Here is a 20,345-nt window from a genome sequence, read left to right on the forward strand (position 1 = left end):
TCATAAAGCAAGTCCTTAGAGACCTACAAAGAGACTTAGACTCCCACACAATAATAATGAGAGACTTTAACACCCCACTGTCAATATTACACAGCTCAACGAAACAGAAGATTAACAAGGATACCCAGGACTTGAACTCAGCTCTAGACCAAGTGGACCTAATAAACCTTTACAGACCTCTCCACCTAAAATCAACAGAATATACATCCTTTTCAGCACCAAATCACACTTATTCTAAAATTGACCACATAATTGGTAGTAAAACACTCTGCAGCAACAGAAATCGCAACAAACTAACTGTCTCTCAGACCACAGTGCAATCAAATTAAAACTCAGGAATAAGAAACTCACTCAAAACTGCAGAACTACATGGAAACTGAACAACCTGCTCCTGAATGACTACTGGGTAAATAACGAAATGAAGGCAGAAATAAAGATGTTCTTTGAAACCAATGACAACAAAGACACAACATAGCAGAATCTCTGGGACACATTTAAAGCAGTGTTTAGAGGGAAATTTACAGCACTAAATGCCCACAAGAGAAAGCAGGAAAGATCTAAAATTGACGCCCTAACATCACAATTAAAAGAACTAGAGAAGCAAGAACAAACAAATTCAAAAGTTAGCAGAAGGCAAGAAATAACTGAGATCAGAGCAGAACTGAAGGAGACAAAGACACAAAACACCCTAATGAATCCAGGAGCTGGTTCTTTGAAAAGATCAACAAAATAGATAGACTGCTAGTCAGACTAATAAAGAAAAAAAGAGAGAAGAATCAAATAGACGCAATTAACAAATGATAAAGGGGATATCACCACCAATGCCACAGAAATACAAATTACCATCATAGAATACTATAAACACAAGACAAGGATGCCCTGTCTCACCATGCCTATTCAACATAGTGGTGGAGGTTCTGGCTAGGGCAATCAGGCAAGAGAAAGAAATAAAGGGTATTCGGTTAGGAAAACAGGACGTCAAACTGTCTCTGTTTGCAGATGACATGATTGTATATTTAGAAAACCCCATCATCTCAGCCTAAAATCTCCTTAAGCTAATAAGCAACTTCAGCAAAGTCTCAGGACACAAAATCAATGTGCAGAAATCACAAGCATTCCTACACACCAATAATAAACAAACAGAGCTCCAAATCATGAGTGAATTCCCATTCATAACTGCTACAAAGAGAATAAAATACATAGGAATCCAACTTACAAGGGATGTGAAGGACCTCTTCAAGGAGAACTACAAACCACTGCTCAACGAAATAAAGGAGGACACAAATGGAAGAACATTCCATGTTCAAGCATAGGAAGAATCAATATCATGAAAATGGCCATACTGGCCAAGGTAATTTATAATTTCAATGCTATCCCCATCAAGCTATCACTGACTTTCTTCACAGAATTGGAAAAAACTACTTTAAATTTAATATGGAAGCAAAAAAGAGCCCACATAGCCAAGACAATCCTAAGCAAAAAGAACAAAGCTGGAGGCATCACACTACCTGACTTCAAACTATACTACAAGGCTACAGTAACCAAAACAGCATGGTACTGGTACCAAAACAAATATATAGACCAATGGAATAGAACAGAGGCCTCAGAAATAACACCACACATCTACAACCATCTGATCTTTGACAAACCTGACAAAAACAAAGAAAAAGGGAAAGGATTCCCTACTTAATAAATGGTGCTGGGAAAACTGGCTAGTCCTATGTAGAAAGCTGAAATTGGATCCCTTCCTTACTAAAGATGGATTAAAGACTTAAATGTAAGACCTAACACCACAAAAACCCTAGAAGAAAACCTAGGCAATACCATTCAGGACACAGGCATGGGCAAAGACTTCATGACTAAAACACCAAAAGCAATGGCAACAAAAGCCAAAATAGACAAATGGGATCTAATTATACTAAAGAGCTTCTACAGAGCAAAAGAAACTATCATCAGAGTGAACAGGCAACCTACAGAATGGGAGAAAATCTTTGCAATCTTCCCATCTGACACAGGGCGAATAACCAGAATCTACAAAGAACTCAAACAAATTTACAAGAAAAAAACAAACGACCCCATCAAAAAGTGGGTAAAGGATATGAACAGACACTTCTCAAAAGAAGACATTTATGCAACCAACATATGCATATACAGCATAGATGACGTATGAAAAACTGCTCATCATCACCGGTCATCAGAGAAATGCAAATGAAAACCACAATGAGATACCATCTCACACCAGTTAGAATGACAATCATTAAAAAGTCAGGAAACAGATGCTGGAGAGGATGTGGAGAAATAGGAATGCTTTTACACTACTGGTGGGAGTGTAAATTAGTTCAACCATTGTGCAAGACAGTGTGGTGATTCCTCAAGGATCTAGAACTAGAAATACCATTTGACACAGCCATCCCACTACTGGGGGTATACCCAAAGGATTATAAATCATGCTACTATAAAGACACATGCACACATATGTTTATTGTGGCACTATTCACAATAGCAAACACTTGGAACCAACCCAAATGACCATCAATGATAGACGGGATTAAGAAAATGTGGCACATATATACTATCGAATACTATGCAGCCATTAGGAAGGACAAGTGCATGTCCTTTGCAGGGACATGGATGAAGCCAGACACCATCATTCTCAGTAACCTATCACAAGGACAGAAAATCAAACACCGCATATTCTCACTCACAGGTGGGAGTTGAATAAGAACACATGGACACAAGGCGGGCAACATCACACACCAGGGCCTGTCAGGGAGTGGGAGGCTAGGGAGGGATTAGCAGGAGAAATACCTAATGTAAATGACAAGTTGTTGGGTGCAGCAAACCAACATGACACATGTATACCTATGTAACAAACCTGCATGTTGTGCACATGTACCCCAGAACTTAAAGTATAATAAAAAAATAAAATTTTTTAAAAAGAAAATAAAGAATCACTATGCATTGTTAGATTTCTAAAGGGCTTCTGAAGGATGGTGTTAGGGATACAAGGTAACAGGACTGGAAGGATAAGCAAAAACTTCATAGTTTCTCTGTTATGACAGAGAAAATTGGTGGGTAAGTGGAAAAGTCACAGAGAGGAAAAACTAGTTTGCCATTTTAGTTTACATAGCTCTCTACTATTTGTGTCTTTACCAAGTTTTCATTCATATATTACTTATTTTATTTTACTACACAGAGTTTCGCTCTGTTGCCCAGGCTGGCAGTGGCATGATCTCGGCTCACTGCAACCTCTGCCTCCGAGGTTCAAGCGATCCTCGTGCCTCAGCCTCCCGAGTAGCTGGAACTACAGGTGTGCGCCACCACGCCTAGCTTTTTGTATATTTAGTAGAGACGGGGTTTTACCCTGTAGGCCAGGCTGGTCTTGAACTCCTGACCTCATGTGATGCGCCCACCTCAGCCTCCCAAAGTGCTGGGATTACACACGTTGAGCTACCACTCCCGGCCATATATTACTTATGTACTTTTAAAAGAAAGAAAATGAATGCCATATTGAACTCTCCAAAAACATTCAATTCCCTCTTAATCAATATGCAGAAGCTATACAGTCATTCCTGGGCTTTTCTGAAAGCATTATCAAGTCCTTTGTTGCAATTTTTATAACTTATAATGTTCAGGGGAATATCTATTAAAACGTAATTTTGAAGTCTCAAAAAGTCACCTTTTAGTCTAATTCCTAAACTTTATTTTCATAAAGCAAATTTCTTCAGTTTAACTGGGCAAGGGAAAATGTATAGAAAAAGGAGTTGCTATTAGCAAACAGTAGCACACATGACAGGAACATAGTTTTACATTACATTTAATTATTTTACCTATAATAAAAAGAAATTTGAAAAATTATCTTTTAAAAATTCACCACAGAACACATAACACTGCAAAATACTCATTCATCTGCATGCAAAAGAAAAATCAGATTTAATGTTTTTGAAATTCAGAATCAAATGTATCAATGATTTACACAACACAACCTCACCCTCCAAAATTCAATTTAATCAATAAAATTGGCTTCTCCTTCCTTAAATAGGAATTTACCTGAATTTGTTCTAATCATGCATCATTCCTCAATTCTGGAATTTATGATAAAGGGGAAAAAAGGTACAATGTGGGAGAAGAAGGGTAGAAAACAACAAACTGAAGGATGGTACATGGATGAATATTAAAGCTTGCAATAAATTCTCTAAATTAGGCCCAAATCAAACTCATCTCAACTATCTGAAAGACAATAACGAATAGAATATTATATCAAACCCCAAAGCATCAAAACCAGAAAGCAACTCTTCACAAATAAGCAAATAAATTAGCTCTTATGTCATTGGCATTGAAATACAAAAAAGATAAAAGATTTTTTGTTTTGTTTTGTTTTTTGAGATGAAGTTTCACTCTGTCGCCCAGGCTGGAGTGCAGTGGTGCAATCTCAGCTCACCGCAACCTCTGGCTCCTGGGTTCAACGGATTCTCCTGCCTCAGCCTCCCAAGTAGCTGGGATTACAGGTGCGCTCCACCACGCCCAGCTAATTTTTGTATTTTTAGTAGAGACAGGGTTTTGCTATGTCAGCCAGGATGGTCTCGAACTCCTGACCTCAAATGATCCGCCCACCTTGGCTTCCCAAGGTGCTGGGTTTACAGGCATGAGCCACTGAGGCCAGCCAAAACGTTGTTTTTTTAAAAAAGTTCTCAAATCCTCAAAATCAAAAGCTGCAGAATTTTTAAAAATCAGACCTAAAGATTTTGGGGGGGAAGGGTAGAAGAGGAATGATACTTGTTCCTATCTTTCCAGAACGTGTTTTTATATCTATTTTAACTTATTCTAATAAACACCCCCCTCTCTTGCTCCCCCCACTCCCCAATCCATACTTTTGAGCTTTGCAGCATAATTGTCTAATTAACCCATGCTGGGTAAGATTCCAAAGACTGAGAACTCAACAACTGAGCAAAACAACCTTGGAAAGACTTCTTCTTGTTTGTGTTTTTAGCACTTCAGGAATTGAAAACACTGCTTACAAGATACCTCCTGTCCTGGCAATAACAAATGCTGGCAAGCAATGTGGAGGAAAGGGAACTGTTGTACACTGCTGGTAGAAATGTAAATTAGTATAACCACTATGGAGAACAGTTTGGAGGTTCCTCACAAAACTAAAAATAAAGCTACCATATGATCCAGTAATCTCACTGCTAAGTATATACCCAAAAGAAAGGAAATCAGTATATCAAAGAGATATCTGCACTCCCATGTTTGCGGCAGCACTGTTCACAATAGCTAAGATTTGGAAGCAACCTAAGTGTTCATCAACAGATGACTAGATAAAGAAACTGTGGTACACATACACAATGGAGTACTATTCAGCCACAAAAAAGAATGAGATTCAGTCATTTGCAACATGGACGGAACTGGAAATCATCATGTTAAGTGAAATAAGCCAGGTACAGAAGGATCAACATTGTATATTCTCACTTATCTGTGGGATCTAAAAATCAAAACAATTGAATTCAGGGACATAGAGAGTGAAAGGATGGTTACCAGAAGCTGGAAAGGGTAGTAGGGATGGGGGATGGCTAACTAGTACAAAAAAATAGTTAGAAAGAATGAGTAAGACCTACTATTTGATAGCACAACCAGGTAACTATAGTCAATAATTATATATTTAAAAATAACTAAGAGTATAATTGGATTGTTTGTAACACAAAAGATAAATGTTTGAGGGGATGGATATGCCATTCTCCATGACGTGATTATTATACATTGCATGCCTATATCAAAACATCTCATGTACCCCATAAACATAAACACTTACTTAGCCACAAAAACATTTCTTTTAATTAAAAAAAATTTTAAAGGTATCTCCTATCCTAAGTAGAAAGAGATGAAGACAGGAAAAAGTAGCCTGCCCTATGAAGGCAAACTCTTTAACTGAATCTCACAAATACAGAATCCTAATAATTTTTAAACGTTAGGGTAAGGGAACAGAAAAGGAATCTCAATGAATGAGGCCATCAGGAAACGGATCTGTCCAAATCAAAAAGCTTTATCTGTAGTCACAAGCCAAGAAGGGACTCATATAATTTAACTCCAAACTTACATATGAATATCTTAAGTAGATACCAAGTTTACTTGACTATTCCAAGTGACTCAGAGCTCATCACTAGAAGAGAACTATTCAATTGTTGGCTGTTTTAAGAGTTATTTATTAGAGACTTACTTAATTATCAAAGACATTTTTATGCTAATCCTAAAATCTGTTGCTAAGTCTTTCCATGGAGCCAAACAAAACAAGATGAATCTCCGTAAGAAGTGTCATATTCTCCCTTAATAGTAAATCTAAAACAGTCTAGCAATGTATATACCCCTAAATTTATTCTTTATTACATTATAAGATCTTCCAAATCCAAAAGTACAACACAGGCATGTACATTGCACCCACATACACATTATTTGATGAGTTGAACTCGATAATCTCTCAATTTCTATTTCTAAGATTTTATTAAATATACATTTATAAGATTCCTTTTTAAAAAAATTTAAATTATCTCATGTCAAAATTTAAAATGTGACTCCTTCTCTAGGTGAATGCAGTAAAAGGGGCTCCCAAATTATTTCCAATTCAAACATCTAACAATTCTACTCCACTCACCCATAGTAAAACTACAACGCCATATATGTTTTTAGAGAAGCTCTAAAATTGTATTTTTTTGCCCAATATTCCCGCTGCCAAGAATTCATAAGGAAAAATGTGAACACGAATAACATGCTATATATACAAAAGTATTCAAAGCATCTTATCTATACCAGCAAAAAATAGATACCACCGAAGTGCCCAAAAGGAGGGGAAAGGAAAATGGGAAAAAATTACACCTATTAAAACATACTTTGAACACTAGATAGAAACAGGAGAGTTTGGTACATTAAGAAACCAAGAGATCATAAACTATTCTAAGCTATGATTGTAATTGTAGGTAATATGTAAAAGGCTGGTGGCTTTGTGAGTGATTTTTTTCTCTTCAAATTTGTCCCTGGCATTATGGTTGCATAATTTTTAAACTAAAAATGGAAAATATAAAGCTATTTCCAAATCATCTAACCTTAACATCTAAAAAGAGATAAGATCCCCCTCTCCCCCTCAGGAGAAGCATGCTGTTGAACTTAACTTAGAAGTACCATTAACTCAATCACCCATGGCTGAGACTGCTAAAATAGAAATACTTAAGTCTATTTAAACGGTCAGGAAGCTTGCTAAATCTAAAACACGCATTTATGAAACACAAGATGTTATTTTGCTGATTCATTGAGAGATTTCATGTCATGTTTTTGCTTTGATTACATAATCCTCCCATATTTTAGAAACTTAAAACAGCTGGTTTTACCTTAATGATTAAGCTTCTGAGGGACTAGTGTGCAAAGAATAGGTTATTCCATTTTAGTAAATAATGTATCTATACATCTGAAGAGAGTTCAACCCAGAAATACCAAAAGCAAATCTAAATGGAAAGTATGGAGAAAATCTACAATCTTTAGGAAAAGTAGAGATGGAGTAGGGAAAAGTGGTAAACTGAAGTAGGAAGATCGATGGCTTATGTGTGAATTAACAATGGTAAACAATCCTTGCTGGTCTGTTTCCTCAGTCCAGAATTTGCAGGTGGTCCTCAGGAGCTCATCTAGGAGTTACTACCCTTTGTCCTGTGGCAGAGAGTTGCCCATACACTTGAGTTAAGCATTTTCTGTCAGGGAAAACAGTAAAGCCTAGAAGGCTGCAAATCCAATTCCTGAGTATCCCCTAATTGCTCATGCACACCACAAGTCAATCTGAGAACTACTGAAAAGAAATGCAGGTAGAAGTCCATTAAATACTTCCATCACTTGATCAGAAATATTATCAATCTCCTCTAGCAACCAGGAAACTGGATTTGTACAGGACTGGGCTTAGAAAGAAAACTGCAATCTACCAATTTACACAAAGTATAATTATCACAGCAGAAAAAGTTCCCTCCTACCTTACTATACACACCAAATTTTTATTGCCCATCTTCCTCATAATGGGGTGGGAGTAGAGAAGAGAGAGATGAATACTGAGCAAAACAAGAAAGAATAATAAAGAAAAATACAAAGATTTCTAAAAGAAATGTATAGACCAAAGGAGGTTGTTGGGTATTAACAGTTTAAAAACAAAACAAAACAAACACAAAACTCACAACATCAGAACTGGCAAGCAACCGGGGCCTAATATTGCCTAATCAGCACATTTTCCCCTTAAAGGAGCATCTAAATGAAAAGCCACATTACAATAAAAAGGCAAGTATGTTCTCAGAATGAGGGTCCCTAATGATTATAAATTTTTAATCATAATACCTCAGGCTTCACTGTAGGACATAACTGCCAATTAAGTCAAACAGTGTTGGCTGATAAGGGCACCCTCCCCTGAGTGACATCAAGATTAAGTGACTTATTCTTGCTCTCAGGTACCCCTTCTTTTCATCTTCATGCTGACCATAGCCCTCACATTAAAAATAGTCTTTGTTCACACTGGTCACAACTCAATTGTTTCAGTTTTAGCTTTATTTCATAAAATACTTTCATGCCCTCTACCCTAACTCCTTGATTCAAGTCCCTTGACTGTACCAGAATGTTAGGCCATCTCTTTCACAGGCCATCTATTGAGTTCAACTAGTTTCATTCAGAATCTAGGTGAAATTCAAGAGTATCATGATCAATCTCCTAAATACTGATATATAAGTAGTAGAAATCATCTCCTTTTGGAAAGTTTCATTAAATTAAATATGACTCAAATGACAAATAAATGTAGTAGAAGCATGTTATTTTAGATTGTTCTAAGGGACTGGATAACACCTTTTACTGTGGTCAAGAGTGATGAAGCCAACATCTTAAACATCTCTTTAACAAGAGTGTTAAAACCAACATCCATAGAGAATTACAAAACCAAACCCAGACCTCCTGTAAGAAATCTGTTAGAGTGAATGGCAAGAATCATGAGACTTTTCTAGCCTATTTTGAAGAACTCCAGATATATTCTACAACCTTTCTCTATAGAACACTCAAGCAATTCTCATACCGAGGATGGTTAAGACTTTCTTATAATCAAGATCTCTCTTTGTGGAGCCCTTTCAAGGTAAAAAGCTAGGCTCAGACAAATTAAATGTTTAATTGTGAATTCTTTAAATGCATCCAAAATCATTGCCTCACAGTAAATAAGAAAAAAAAGGTCACAGATTGTTTCTGGCTCTTTTTGTCATAACCTGAATTTATATTGGGGTTATTTCCCACTTAAAAAAATAATTTTAAAATTATTTAAAATGTACCATATATAACATAAAAATCAGAAAATAAAACATACACAGAAATCTGTACTTTTGTACGACAAAATATTTCATGGGTCAAAGTTTAAACTTTCAGATGAAGTTTTTAAAAAGACAGATCTATGAACTGAAAAGCAGCCTATACTCCTGAATTCAATCATAACAAAATGACTTAATCTAATAGCATTGAGTCCTTCTATAGATTTTTACCTGTAGAAAATAAGACAAAATTGATCCATTAAGTATTTAGCAAAACTAGTCTCTTTTTATTGTGTAAACAGATAACAAGATAAAATAACTATATAGCTGAGAAATTTAAAGTTTCTCATGTTTATGCTAGACATATTGTACTTTCAGAAAATGTATTTTCAGAAATATGCAGAAAATACATATTATATTTTCAGAAACATTTCTAAATTGTGTTAAAAATCCTTAAAACTATTCAATCAAATCAGGCCAATTATATATCTTGTTGACAATTTTCTTCCAATAATAATGTCTATCTAAAGGACACTAAATGTCTTACCTTAGAAAGAATTCCCCTCTTATTTCATCTGGCTAACTCTTACTATCTTTTAGGTCTCAAACGTTAACTTCTTCCAGAGGCCTTCCCCAAATCCAGATTACATGCCCTAGTTATATACTCCTGATACCACTTTCTACTTTTACTAACAAAGCATTTAAATACACTGTATTGCAACTGTCTAGAGATCAAAAATAAAATTAGAACAGCCTCAAAGTGGTAGAGAAATCAACCCTTCAGAGTAGATTGCAGTTGTAAATAAGGCGGGGTGGGCAGAGGTAGGAGGGCCATAAGTGAGAAACTCCCTTGTGAAGGAGAAAGGCTTTGCAAAGGCTTCTCAAAGTAGTGCGACAGCCAAACAGGACAGTAAGACTGACTGCATGCTGTGACTTACACTGATCCATTCACTTTTATAATAATATATATGATGGTTTAAAAATTAGATGAGTCAATTTAAGAAAAAGAGTAGTACACACTTTATTTTAAAGATTCACAAACTGGATAAACCTCACCTGTCATAGGATCAAAGAGCTGATTAGCTTCTAGGTCTGTGAAAGTACTACAACAGACAGGACATTTGAAGGAAGCCCGGTTGGTCGAATCTCTCTCATCGGTCTCAATCCTCCTTCTCATGTGGTCTAATTTATATTTTACCACATTAACAAGAGTACGATAATTGATGAAGTAGTAGTTATGGCGAGTGGTTTTTCCGTCTGCAGCAGTCTCTACCCTCATTCTGCATTTGATAAACTTGTCTCCCTTTAAATTATTCAAAACTGATCGAAGTTGCTTCCGATCAAACTTGAGCAGCTCCAACATATCCTCCTCTTTCACACAGGGGTTCCTGATCAAGATGTCCAAGGCCAAGGCATGCTCAATGCCATAAAATCCCCGGATCACATACTTGGCTAACCGCTTCAATGCTGCTGGAACTTCAGTGAGGACATCTGGGTCTGCCATCTTTAGCAACGAACTCCAACTTTAAATATACTGAATTCAGAAAAAAATAGAAAATTAGCCAGGTATAAAAACATGGTAATCATATCCACCATTCTTGCAGTGCCAGAGAAGTACTCAAAGAGTTTTAAAACATTCCTAATATCTAAGCATTTAACAGAGCAGAACAAGATTTTCCTCTAGAGTGCACAAAAGATTACACACAAAAAGTTTTACATATTTCTTAAATAGCTACTTTTATGATCTAGAGTATGTTTGATTAAAAAGTAACTTATTATTTATAAAACAATATATTATGTCAAGTCTCCTTTACTTCAGAAGAGAAACACAAAAAAAGCTACATGAAATGCTCACTATTCTTTGGGAATGCTGGAAACCCTGAGAAAACTAGCAGTTAGCATTTCCTAAAAGTGTCTTTGTTTCTTTTCTTGAGTAAAATTTTTCTACCAAGATTCTAGGATGTTTTACATACTCATGCTTTCACAATAATATCACAACAAACCAATAAACACATAAGTAATCACCACCTGGGGTGTTTGACAAAATCATTAACTGGTGTAAAACTGAAAGAAAGTAATACTTAGATCCAGATAGTTTTACTAACCTTGAAAAATTAAATCTCATAATCAAGGAAAGACCATCCAGTCCTTAAAAAGGTAGAAAATGAGAGAGGGAGCGCAGCCCAAAATATTCTTAAATACTGAATCCCTTAACAAAGCAGAAACTAAGTGTATCTCATTTCCATACCATGACCCAGAAAGCTGTCTTCTCAAAGCCCATATTGGCATGTGGTTTAATTTAAAAACCTGGGCTTCTGGAGGTGGAGGTTGCGGTAAGCCAAGATTGCGCCACTGCACTCCAGCCTGGGCAACAACAGCGAAACTCAGTCTCAAAAAAAAAAAAAAAGAAAAAAAACCTGGGCTTTGAAATTCAGAGTACCAGCCTGTGTTTTGGTAACTATGTAATCCTGAGCAAATCCCTTAAACAATTTCAAGCCACATTTTACTCTCTAAGATATAAGGATAGTATCAACTACCTCAATGGAGTTGTTGTGATTAATAAGAATGTAATTAAAGTGCTTAGGAAGGACAGCTTGCATATCAACTTAATATGTTCCAAACTAAAAATGGCTAGACTATCCACATAGATTAAATCAAGTTAAATTTCCCTAGCCCACAGGGAATTTTTTTTTTTTTTCTTTTAATAGAGACAGGTGCCCTGTTGCCCAGACTAGAGTTCAGTGGTGTGACTTGGCTCAATGCAGTCTCAACCTCCTGGGCTCAAGCAATCCTCCCACCTCAAACTCCCCGGTAGCTGAGACTACAGGTGGACACCACCATGACTGACTAATTTTTGTATTTTTTGTAGGGACAGGGTTTCACCATTTTGCCCAGGCTGGTCTCGAACTTCTGAGCTCAAGGGATCCACCCATGTTGGGGGCTTCCTAAAGTGCTGGGATTATAGATGTGAGCCACCACACCCAGCACAGAATTTTTTTTTTTTTTTTTTTTTTTGGAGACAGGGTCTCAGTCTGTCACCTAGGCTGGAGTGCAGTGGCGCGAGCTCAGTTCACTGCAACTTCTGCCTCACGGGTTCAAGCGATCCTCCTGCCTCAGCCTCCTGAGTTGTTGGGACTATAGGCGTGTACCACCACACCTGTCTAATTTTTGAATTTTTAGTAGAGACAGGGTTTCACCATCTTGGCCAGGCTCCACAGGATAATTTTTAACAGACATCCCACTGAAATATTTCATGGAGAATCATATTCTGTTATTAATACTAGTTTCAACTGACCTTTTTATTTTAAATCAATGGTTATCAACCGCAACAGATTTAATACTCTTTTAATAAGAAATGTTTTGATATCCATAGTATCATACTATAAGGAAACTCTACACACCAATCTATAACCAATCTATGCACATATTTTGGGGGGAAAATATAAGGCCCTTCGTGTAATAAAGGAAAAGGCAGTCAAAAGAAAACACGTACTTTAGGTTATAAATACTCAGGTATGACTATATATTATAAGATATAACAAAGTAGCACCTAGATCCAAATCTGTGAACCTAGAGCCTTTCCGCTACCCCAGGGCTTAAGGATGCCCGGCAAGTGCCTGGGGTAGACACCAAAGTAGTACCACAGCCATACTACTGGACACACTTTGCTCTCCTTCTCAGTTTGGTCTGTACATTGTACTTGAACCCAGTTTTGGTTTTTTGTTGTTTTACATCCTCAACAGTTGTCAGAACACAACATATGGCTTCTGAAACATTCAACAAAGAACAGCAAAAAAATGTCAATATAACCTGTTTCCAGGATTATTTCCTACTATTGTATTCTCCTTCCCTGCTCCATACATGCCATGTCCCAGACTAATAGTTCTCAAGCCTGGTTTTAAAGCAGAATCATCTAGGGAACGTTTTAAGAATACTGACCATGGGCCCCATTCCTAAAGGTTTTGTCTCAGGTGGTTCGGGGCGGCCAGATTTGGCATCACACAAATTTTTAAAGCTCTTTAGGTGGCTCTACTATACAGCAAAAGTACCTACTATATATCCTGCCAATGCTCATCCTGCATGGAGAGGTCCCTGTGCCACTAATCGCTCAGCCTGTTTCCTTTGCCTAAAACACCCTAGGGAGCTGTGAAGACTAAAGTCAGGGAGTGATGTGAAGACTTTACAATCCAACAGTTTTGGGGTTTAAATCCCAGTTCCAGTATTTCTTAGCCCCCCTGACCCCAGAAAATTCTCAGACTCAGTTTCTTTATATATAAAAAGTGATTAGGCCAGGTGCAGTGGCTAATACCTGTAATTGTAACACCTTGGGAGGCCGAGATGGGGGGACTGCTAGAGTCCAGAAGTTGAAGACCAGCCTAGGAAACACAGTAAGACCCCACCTCTATAAAAATTTTAAAACTTAGCCAGGTATGGTGCCGTGCACCTGTAGTACCAGCTGAGGTGGATCAACTGAGCCAGGAGGTCAAGGCTGCAATGAGCCATGATTGAGCCACTGCACTCTAGCCTAGGTGACAGGACATGACCCTCAAAAAAAAAAAAAGTGATTAACGGTCCCCTGCTCACACAGTTCATGTATGAACTCAGTGAGATAATTAATGCAAAGTGTTCTGCTTTCAGGGCTGGCATAAGAGTTCAATTACGTACTGGCATTCATAATAAATCCCCTATTTAGAAAAACGACTCTTATACCAATATGAAGAATGGACTCAAATGAGTGAAGGTGGAGGCAATGTGGAAGTATTGGGTGTATAAAATCAAACTACGGAAGAAGGCAAAAAATTGCAAGAAGAGAACAGAATGAATGAAAGTTATTACAGAAAAAAACATAACAAGGACCCAACAAAATATATTGGATACAGAATATGAGAGTAGGAAAAATCTTAAATAGCTCTGTTTTGAGCCAGTGTAGCTAGGAAAAGTACTGCCATGAGAAATAGGTGACACTTGAAGAGGAGCAGATATGGAAGAAATGAGGAAATCATTTTTAGAAGTGTCTCTGAGGAAATACCATAGGATATTCCTCTGAATATGCCCAGCAGGTAGCTGAACAAATGAAACTAGAGCTTAGGAATGAAATGAAGCTGTGCCACCTTGTTCAAAATCTGTGCATTCTAAAATCCTCCCTCCTGACCACTAACTTCTCTCCTCCACCACTTCCCACTCACACTGAATCTCCTTACTCAATCTCTAGAGGTCTTAGGTAAGAATTCTCAAACTGGCAGCCCCCCAACGCATTGTTTCACCCAAAGAAATGTTTCAAAAATTTTCTGAATTAGTTGTCAACATTTAAAAATTGTAAGAGTTCACATAAATTTCAACTTCCAGCTCCTCCTGAAAAATTGGAAATATCTGAGGAAAAAGTGAGCCCATGGTCCCACATGGAAACAATAAGCTGAAGACGAATAGCAGCTGGCATTATTAGGGAAGGAGTATGGCTGGTCTCTGGAGACTTCTGAGTGTGGTACCTCCTAGGACCTTTTGTTTCTTCCTTTGATCTTCATAGTCCATGAGTCATATCCCAGCCTCACCTCCCTACCCCAGTCCAGACACGTGTATTTTAATCATATAAACATTTAAGGACTATTGTGCACCAGGCACGGAGCTAGAGAAACAAAGTTGAAAAGAATGCACCCTCTGCCCTCTGTCTACTCTGTCAGCCTCATATCCAGCCACACTAGCATATTCTCAATTCCATAAGCCACATGTGCTTTCCGTGCTTACCAGAGCTTTGCACATGCTGTTCCTTCTGCCCCTACAACTAAGCCAACCCCCTTCTCCTAATCATCCTTCAAGTCTCAAATGACGTTTCCTCATAGAGGCCTTCCCAGACTCCCCATTAGGTAGCGTACAATCATCCCCTCTCACATGTTCCATGGCTCTTTCTCCCTTCTTGTACTTTCTCCATGTCTATCTCTAAGACCAGACTTCATTTTGTTCACCAATTAATTTCCAGTATCTAGCACAGCCAGACAAGTACTTCCATAAAACTTTCCATATGTGTCCTAGACACGTGTTGTTCCAACATGGCTCATTTTGCCAGCTTCCCCCCGCTTCACTTCCTCCACTCTTGCTTCCACGGTAGAATTGGACAGGCTATTGGGCACTCTCTTCTTAAATTTAAAACAGTTTTAAGCTGGAGGTGAGTGGATCAAATTCACGATGTTAAAAGTGTGCGCTGACTGCAGAATGGAGAAAAAAGCTGGATGCGAAGAGTCCAGTTAGATTACTTCAGTACACCACTACGCCAGTTCTAGAACAACCTGGGATTCTACACATCTAACTGCGGTGTTCTGGTACCACATTTCATGGCACTTTCCACGCCTTCACTGAACACATAGCGGCAAACTACTGCGAAACCTTCGGACCCAGCTGCCCTCCACGAGACGCGTTCGGTGATGTGCACTCCTCCCCACTGCGAGACCCCGAGACCCCAAACTCCCTCGGAATCTCCCAGTTGGGTCTAGGGCCACACTCGGCGCACCCAAGCCCGCCCTACCCGAGGTCCCACACGGGCCGTTCCGGGGTCAATGGTTCTTTGGAGAACCAAGAGGACCAAGGCAAGAGGGTAATTCAATAGGGGAGGACAGTTAAGAGGGAACGAAAGGAAGAAGAAATCATGAAATGCAATGCCCGGCCAGGGAACTCCGAACAAGGAACAGGGAACAAGGTTTACCAAAGCGAATCCTGGAACACTCCCACTACAGCTGCCCTCAGCTCTTCAACTACCGGCTTAAATGAGCCACGCCTCTTACGCGACAAAGAAAACGCACTATTCCTGCGACCAGCTGGGGAAACACCCCGCTACCAGACCAGCCAATCAGCTCAGTGAAGCTTTCGATTCAGACAGTCACGCTCCGAGCGGCCAATGAAATTGAAAGCTCTGCCCTCCATGCCCAACTCTGATTGGCTTACAATCCCGGAACAGGCGTTAACCCAAGGAAGGCAGTGGCAAGATGGCGTCCCTGGATCGGGTGAAGGTACTGGTGTTGGGAGACTCAGGTGAGCGTCTTACCCCACCTCTGGGGCTCCAGACACTTTTGAGTTACCCAGTAACCCTCCCCTTACCTTCCTTCCCTCAACTCCCTGGCTCTTCGGCCCGTGGCTGAAGTCCCTCCGAAGTCCTGAAGACTACACTTCCCAGGGGACTTTGCTCCGTGTGACGACGCGGCGGCGGCAGCGTCGCGCGGGTGGGGGTCGCGGAGCCCGGGTCTTTTTCCTTCGCGGCTTTCCACATCAGTCTCCCAGAAGACTGCAGCCTAGAGTGTATTGTCAGTTATTTTATTTGGAAAAAAAAAAAAAAAAAAGGCAGGCATTGAGTATTGTATGGAGTTCTGTGTTAAGGGTACAGAAGTTAGTAGGACCGTGCCTTCAAGAGATTTTGTTCATTAAGGAAGTCAAACGTGCACTGACAAACGTGAACTGGCAAGCGCTTCTCATACATTAACTCATTTAATTCTGAGATCAGTCCTATGATCACATTTTACGGATGAGAGTAGTGAGGCAGAGAGATGTGAGTGGCAGAATCCTTTTGAACGCAGAGTCCACAAACTTAAACGCTAAGTTATAAAGACGCAGTGACATATTGGGTGGTGGTCCTGTTTTATTCTTAACTGAGCTTCTTGACTTCCTGGTTCTCGTTTGATCTTCATTGAAAACCTATTATGTCCTAGACTGTACGATAGAGAAATTAAAGTAAGAGTTTTATTCTGAAGCAGCTAGGATTTAACGCTGAGCCGAATTTAATCCTAGTGTTAAAATTCTTTTTTTTTTTTTTTTTTATCTCAATGGATGCAAAGAAAAATTATTTTGACCCCTGGGACATTTGAGAACTACAGCTGACTTCTGGATTTCCAGCTCCCACCTCACTGCCCTTATCTTTTCTTCCATAATCCCCAGTTCATCTCTCCTTAGTAACTTCAATAAATGCTGAACTTGCATTTTATAGATGTGCTCTTCTGGAGTTGGCCTAAGAGCTTGTGTTGTGAGCAGAGACATTGTGCTAGATGCTTGGAGGTGGAGAGGCTTGAAAACTAGCTTAACAGAAACTAAATAAAATTGTGGCCGGCAAAGATAGGTTAAGACTGTTTTCACATTGCCCTGAGTATTATTTGCATTACGAAATATTTTACAGAGAGCATTATTTAATATTCCCCTAAGAAAGTTGCCTTTTGAAACTCAATGGACATAATCACAATTTATGTCGACTTCATTTCTATCAGGTAGCTTGAAGTGGTGCCAAAGTTAATTTAATAAAATCACTCAGTTTTACAGATAAAGAAAGTAATGGTGGCCTAAAGGGACTTAGCAAGAGTATCACTGAGTAGAATTTAGAATCCAGAACTAACAGACTTCTTCACGATATGTTAAGTGAGTGTTTTCTGTCCTCTATAATTCCATTTTCTGTTGTATGTAACAATCCCTTCATATTGCAAACTGCTGCAACTAGTCAATTTATTTTCTTTCCAGCAGGCACTGTATTAGGTTCTGGGGTTATAACTGTGGAATTAATGCATCATATAACAGGGGTAGAATTAGCTGCTACATTAAATGTGGAAAAGTAATCAGGCAATTGATAAGCTTCCCTACCCCCACCCCCCCACCCTTATGGTTTAGTTGTGAAGCAGAAGACACAGCTGTGATGGCCAGGAAAGTGATTGATATTGTCACACATTCACTAATGTTAACCTTTATGTGCAGATGTTGTCACACATTCACTAATGTTAACCTTTATGTGCAAAGTTAGTTATTGTCTTTTTATCTTTTTAAAAGGCAATTTTGTCAGTCTCCTTTTAACTGTCATTTAATAGTACACAGTCTGACAGGTTAGAATACACTTTTTACACTTCCTCTGCCTTTGTTTCAAACCTGAAAGTTTATTTTTAAATAAAGACCATTTCCCTCATAAAATGTTGAGGGTTTCACAAATATATAAAGAAATGACTTAGCCAGACAAGGTGGCCCTTGCCTATAATCCCAGCACTTGGGGAGTTTGAGTCGAGTGGATTGCTTGAGCTTAGTTCAAGACCAGCCTGGGCAACATGGCAAGACCCTCTCTAAACCAAAAACAATACAGAAAGTTAGCCAGGCGTGGTGGTGCACGCCTGTAGTCCCAGCTACTCAGGAGGCTGAGGTGAGAAAATCAGTTGAGCCCGGAAATTTGAGGCTGCAGTGAGCTAGGATCGTGCCACTACGCTCTAGTCTGGATAATAGAGTGAGACCCTATCTCAAAGATAAAAATAAAAAGAAGAAAGAAATGAGTTGATATTTGGAGATTTGTTTTCTATCCTATTGAGATATTTGGTAATTTGGTGAAGAACCCTGAAAGTCTCACTACCATCTGGTTTTCTCTTTCTTTCAGAGATTAGGGACTAGTTTAACATGTTACCAAATAGCTGTATTTGGAGCTGACATTTATTTATATTGGGACTTTTTTCCCCCCAAGTACGTCAAGTGCATTCTTTTGATCCAATTTAGTTCTAAAGGTGAACACATAGAGTCAGAAGCTCCCAAAATTCTTAAAGAAATGAAATTAGCCATTATTCCCTAGCACTTCAACTGTTCTTACTGTTTAGGGTTTCATCCCGTGTTAGCTAATACTTAATCACCCAAAGCAGTTAATTCATGGAGAGCTATACAATTTTACTGCCTAGAAATGTTTACCCTAACACAATTAAGCTAAACTAGGCCTCAAGTGTTGCATCAAGCAATTAAGTGGCTAGATACATTCCTTGAACATAAACAAACCTATTTACAAATACAGAATCAATGGTATATCCTAAAAGTTACAGATATCAGATACAATGCAGTAAACTCAATGACAAATATAATTTTGAGTGTTTAAAAATCTTGAATGTTTCTATGTAAAAAAATTAAAAGAATGAAGGGAAGCCTGGTAAAATGTTTGATTCAATTACACATACATAAAATGATTAATATATTTAATAGATAAAGAGCTCATATCAATTAATAACACTAAAACTCGGTAGATAAACGTACAGAACAGATCCACAGAGAATTTATGAGAGGAAAAACAACTGATTTGCCAGGATAATCATAATGATAATCTTTGATCTTTATCAGAAAGTAAAGAAATGCAGACTAAAGTAAGATGTCACTCCCCCCCGCCCCACTGAGATAGAGTGTTGTTCTGTCACCCAGCCTGGAGTGCAGTGGCCGACCTCAGCTCACTGCAGCCTCCACCTCCTGGGTTAAAGCAGTTCTCCTGCCTCAGCCTCCCAAGTTGCTGGGCTTACAGGTGCCCACCACCACGCCCGGCTAATTTTTGTATTTTTAGTAGAGACGGGCTTCACCATGTTGGCCAGGCTGATCTCGAGCTCCTGACCTCATGATCTGCCTGCCTCAGCCTCCCAAAGTGCTGGGATTACAGACGTGAGCCAAAGCGCCTGGCCAAGATGTCTCTTTTATTCCTTTATCAGGTTAACAAAGATGAAAAACCAACTACATGATACTGTTGAGGTGCAACAAGACCTGCAGGCTCAAGTGTATGGCTGATGGCACCATAACCCCATGAAGTTATTTGTCAATACATATCTAGAACTTCAAATGTTTCCTTTTAAGTACTGAGTTTACTTCTGGGAAGGTATACTAAGGACATAATTTTAATTTTAAACAAAGGTTTAAACAGAAATAACCTTTCACTAGCATATCAAAAATTTCAAAACACCCTAAATATCTAATAATGGAAGAACGGTTAAGTAAATTTTTATGTCTACTCTTTGAAGTACTATGGAGATACTTTAAATGTTTATGAAGATTTTGGAATAATATGGAAACTTTTAGTCAATAAATTCTAATTAAGGTTCTGATCTAAGTACTGAAGATAAAAAAGATGCATGGGAACCCTCAAGGAACTTAAAATTAAATAGAGTTGATAAAACCTATAAACAAACACATATGATAATGTATTTTAAGTGCTCTGTAGGAAAATGTACAGGGTACAGTGGAGGCCCAGAGGATAGTGGATGTTATGCTTAGTTCTCCCTGTGTTGGGTCAGAAAATAC

General features: G+C 38.6%; 2 protein-coding genes across 4 annotated transcripts in view; one reads left to right on the forward strand and one right to left on the reverse strand.

Moving 5' to 3' along the window:
- LOC105470308 (general transcription factor IIE subunit 1) overlaps positions 1–16,104 on the reverse strand; it is a 36,577-nt gene extending 20,473 nt beyond the window's left edge. For both annotated transcript variants that reach the window (XM_011722168.2, XM_011722167.3), the window contains exons 1-2: positions 15,997–16,104; positions 10,359–10,836 (exon numbers count right to left, since the gene is read on the reverse strand). In XM_011722168.2, the coding sequence (XP_011720470.1) occupies positions 10,359–10,806 (448 nt within the window). In that variant the 5' untranslated portion in view covers positions 10,807–10,836; positions 15,997–16,104. The remainder of the gene's footprint in view (positions 1–10,358; positions 10,837–15,996) is intronic.
- A 63-nt stretch (positions 16,105–16,167) lies between these two features.
- The window catches only part of LOC105470314 (RAB, member of RAS oncogene family like 3), a 39,671-nt gene continuing 35,493 nt past the window's right edge, over positions 16,168–20,345 (forward strand). For both annotated transcript variants that reach the window (XM_011722174.2, XM_011722175.2), the window contains exon 1: positions 16,168–16,322. In XM_011722174.2, coding sequence (XP_011720476.1) covers positions 16,277–16,322 — 46 coding nt within the window. In that variant the 5' untranslated portion in view covers positions 16,168–16,276. The remainder of the gene's footprint in view (positions 16,323–20,345) is intronic.

The sequence above is a fragment of the Macaca nemestrina genome, chromosome 2 (genome assembly GCF_043159975.1).
Source record: "Macaca nemestrina isolate mMacNem1 chromosome 2, mMacNem.hap1, whole genome shotgun sequence".
NCBI classification, from domain to species: Eukaryota; Metazoa; Chordata; class Mammalia; order Primates; family Cercopithecidae; genus Macaca; species Macaca nemestrina.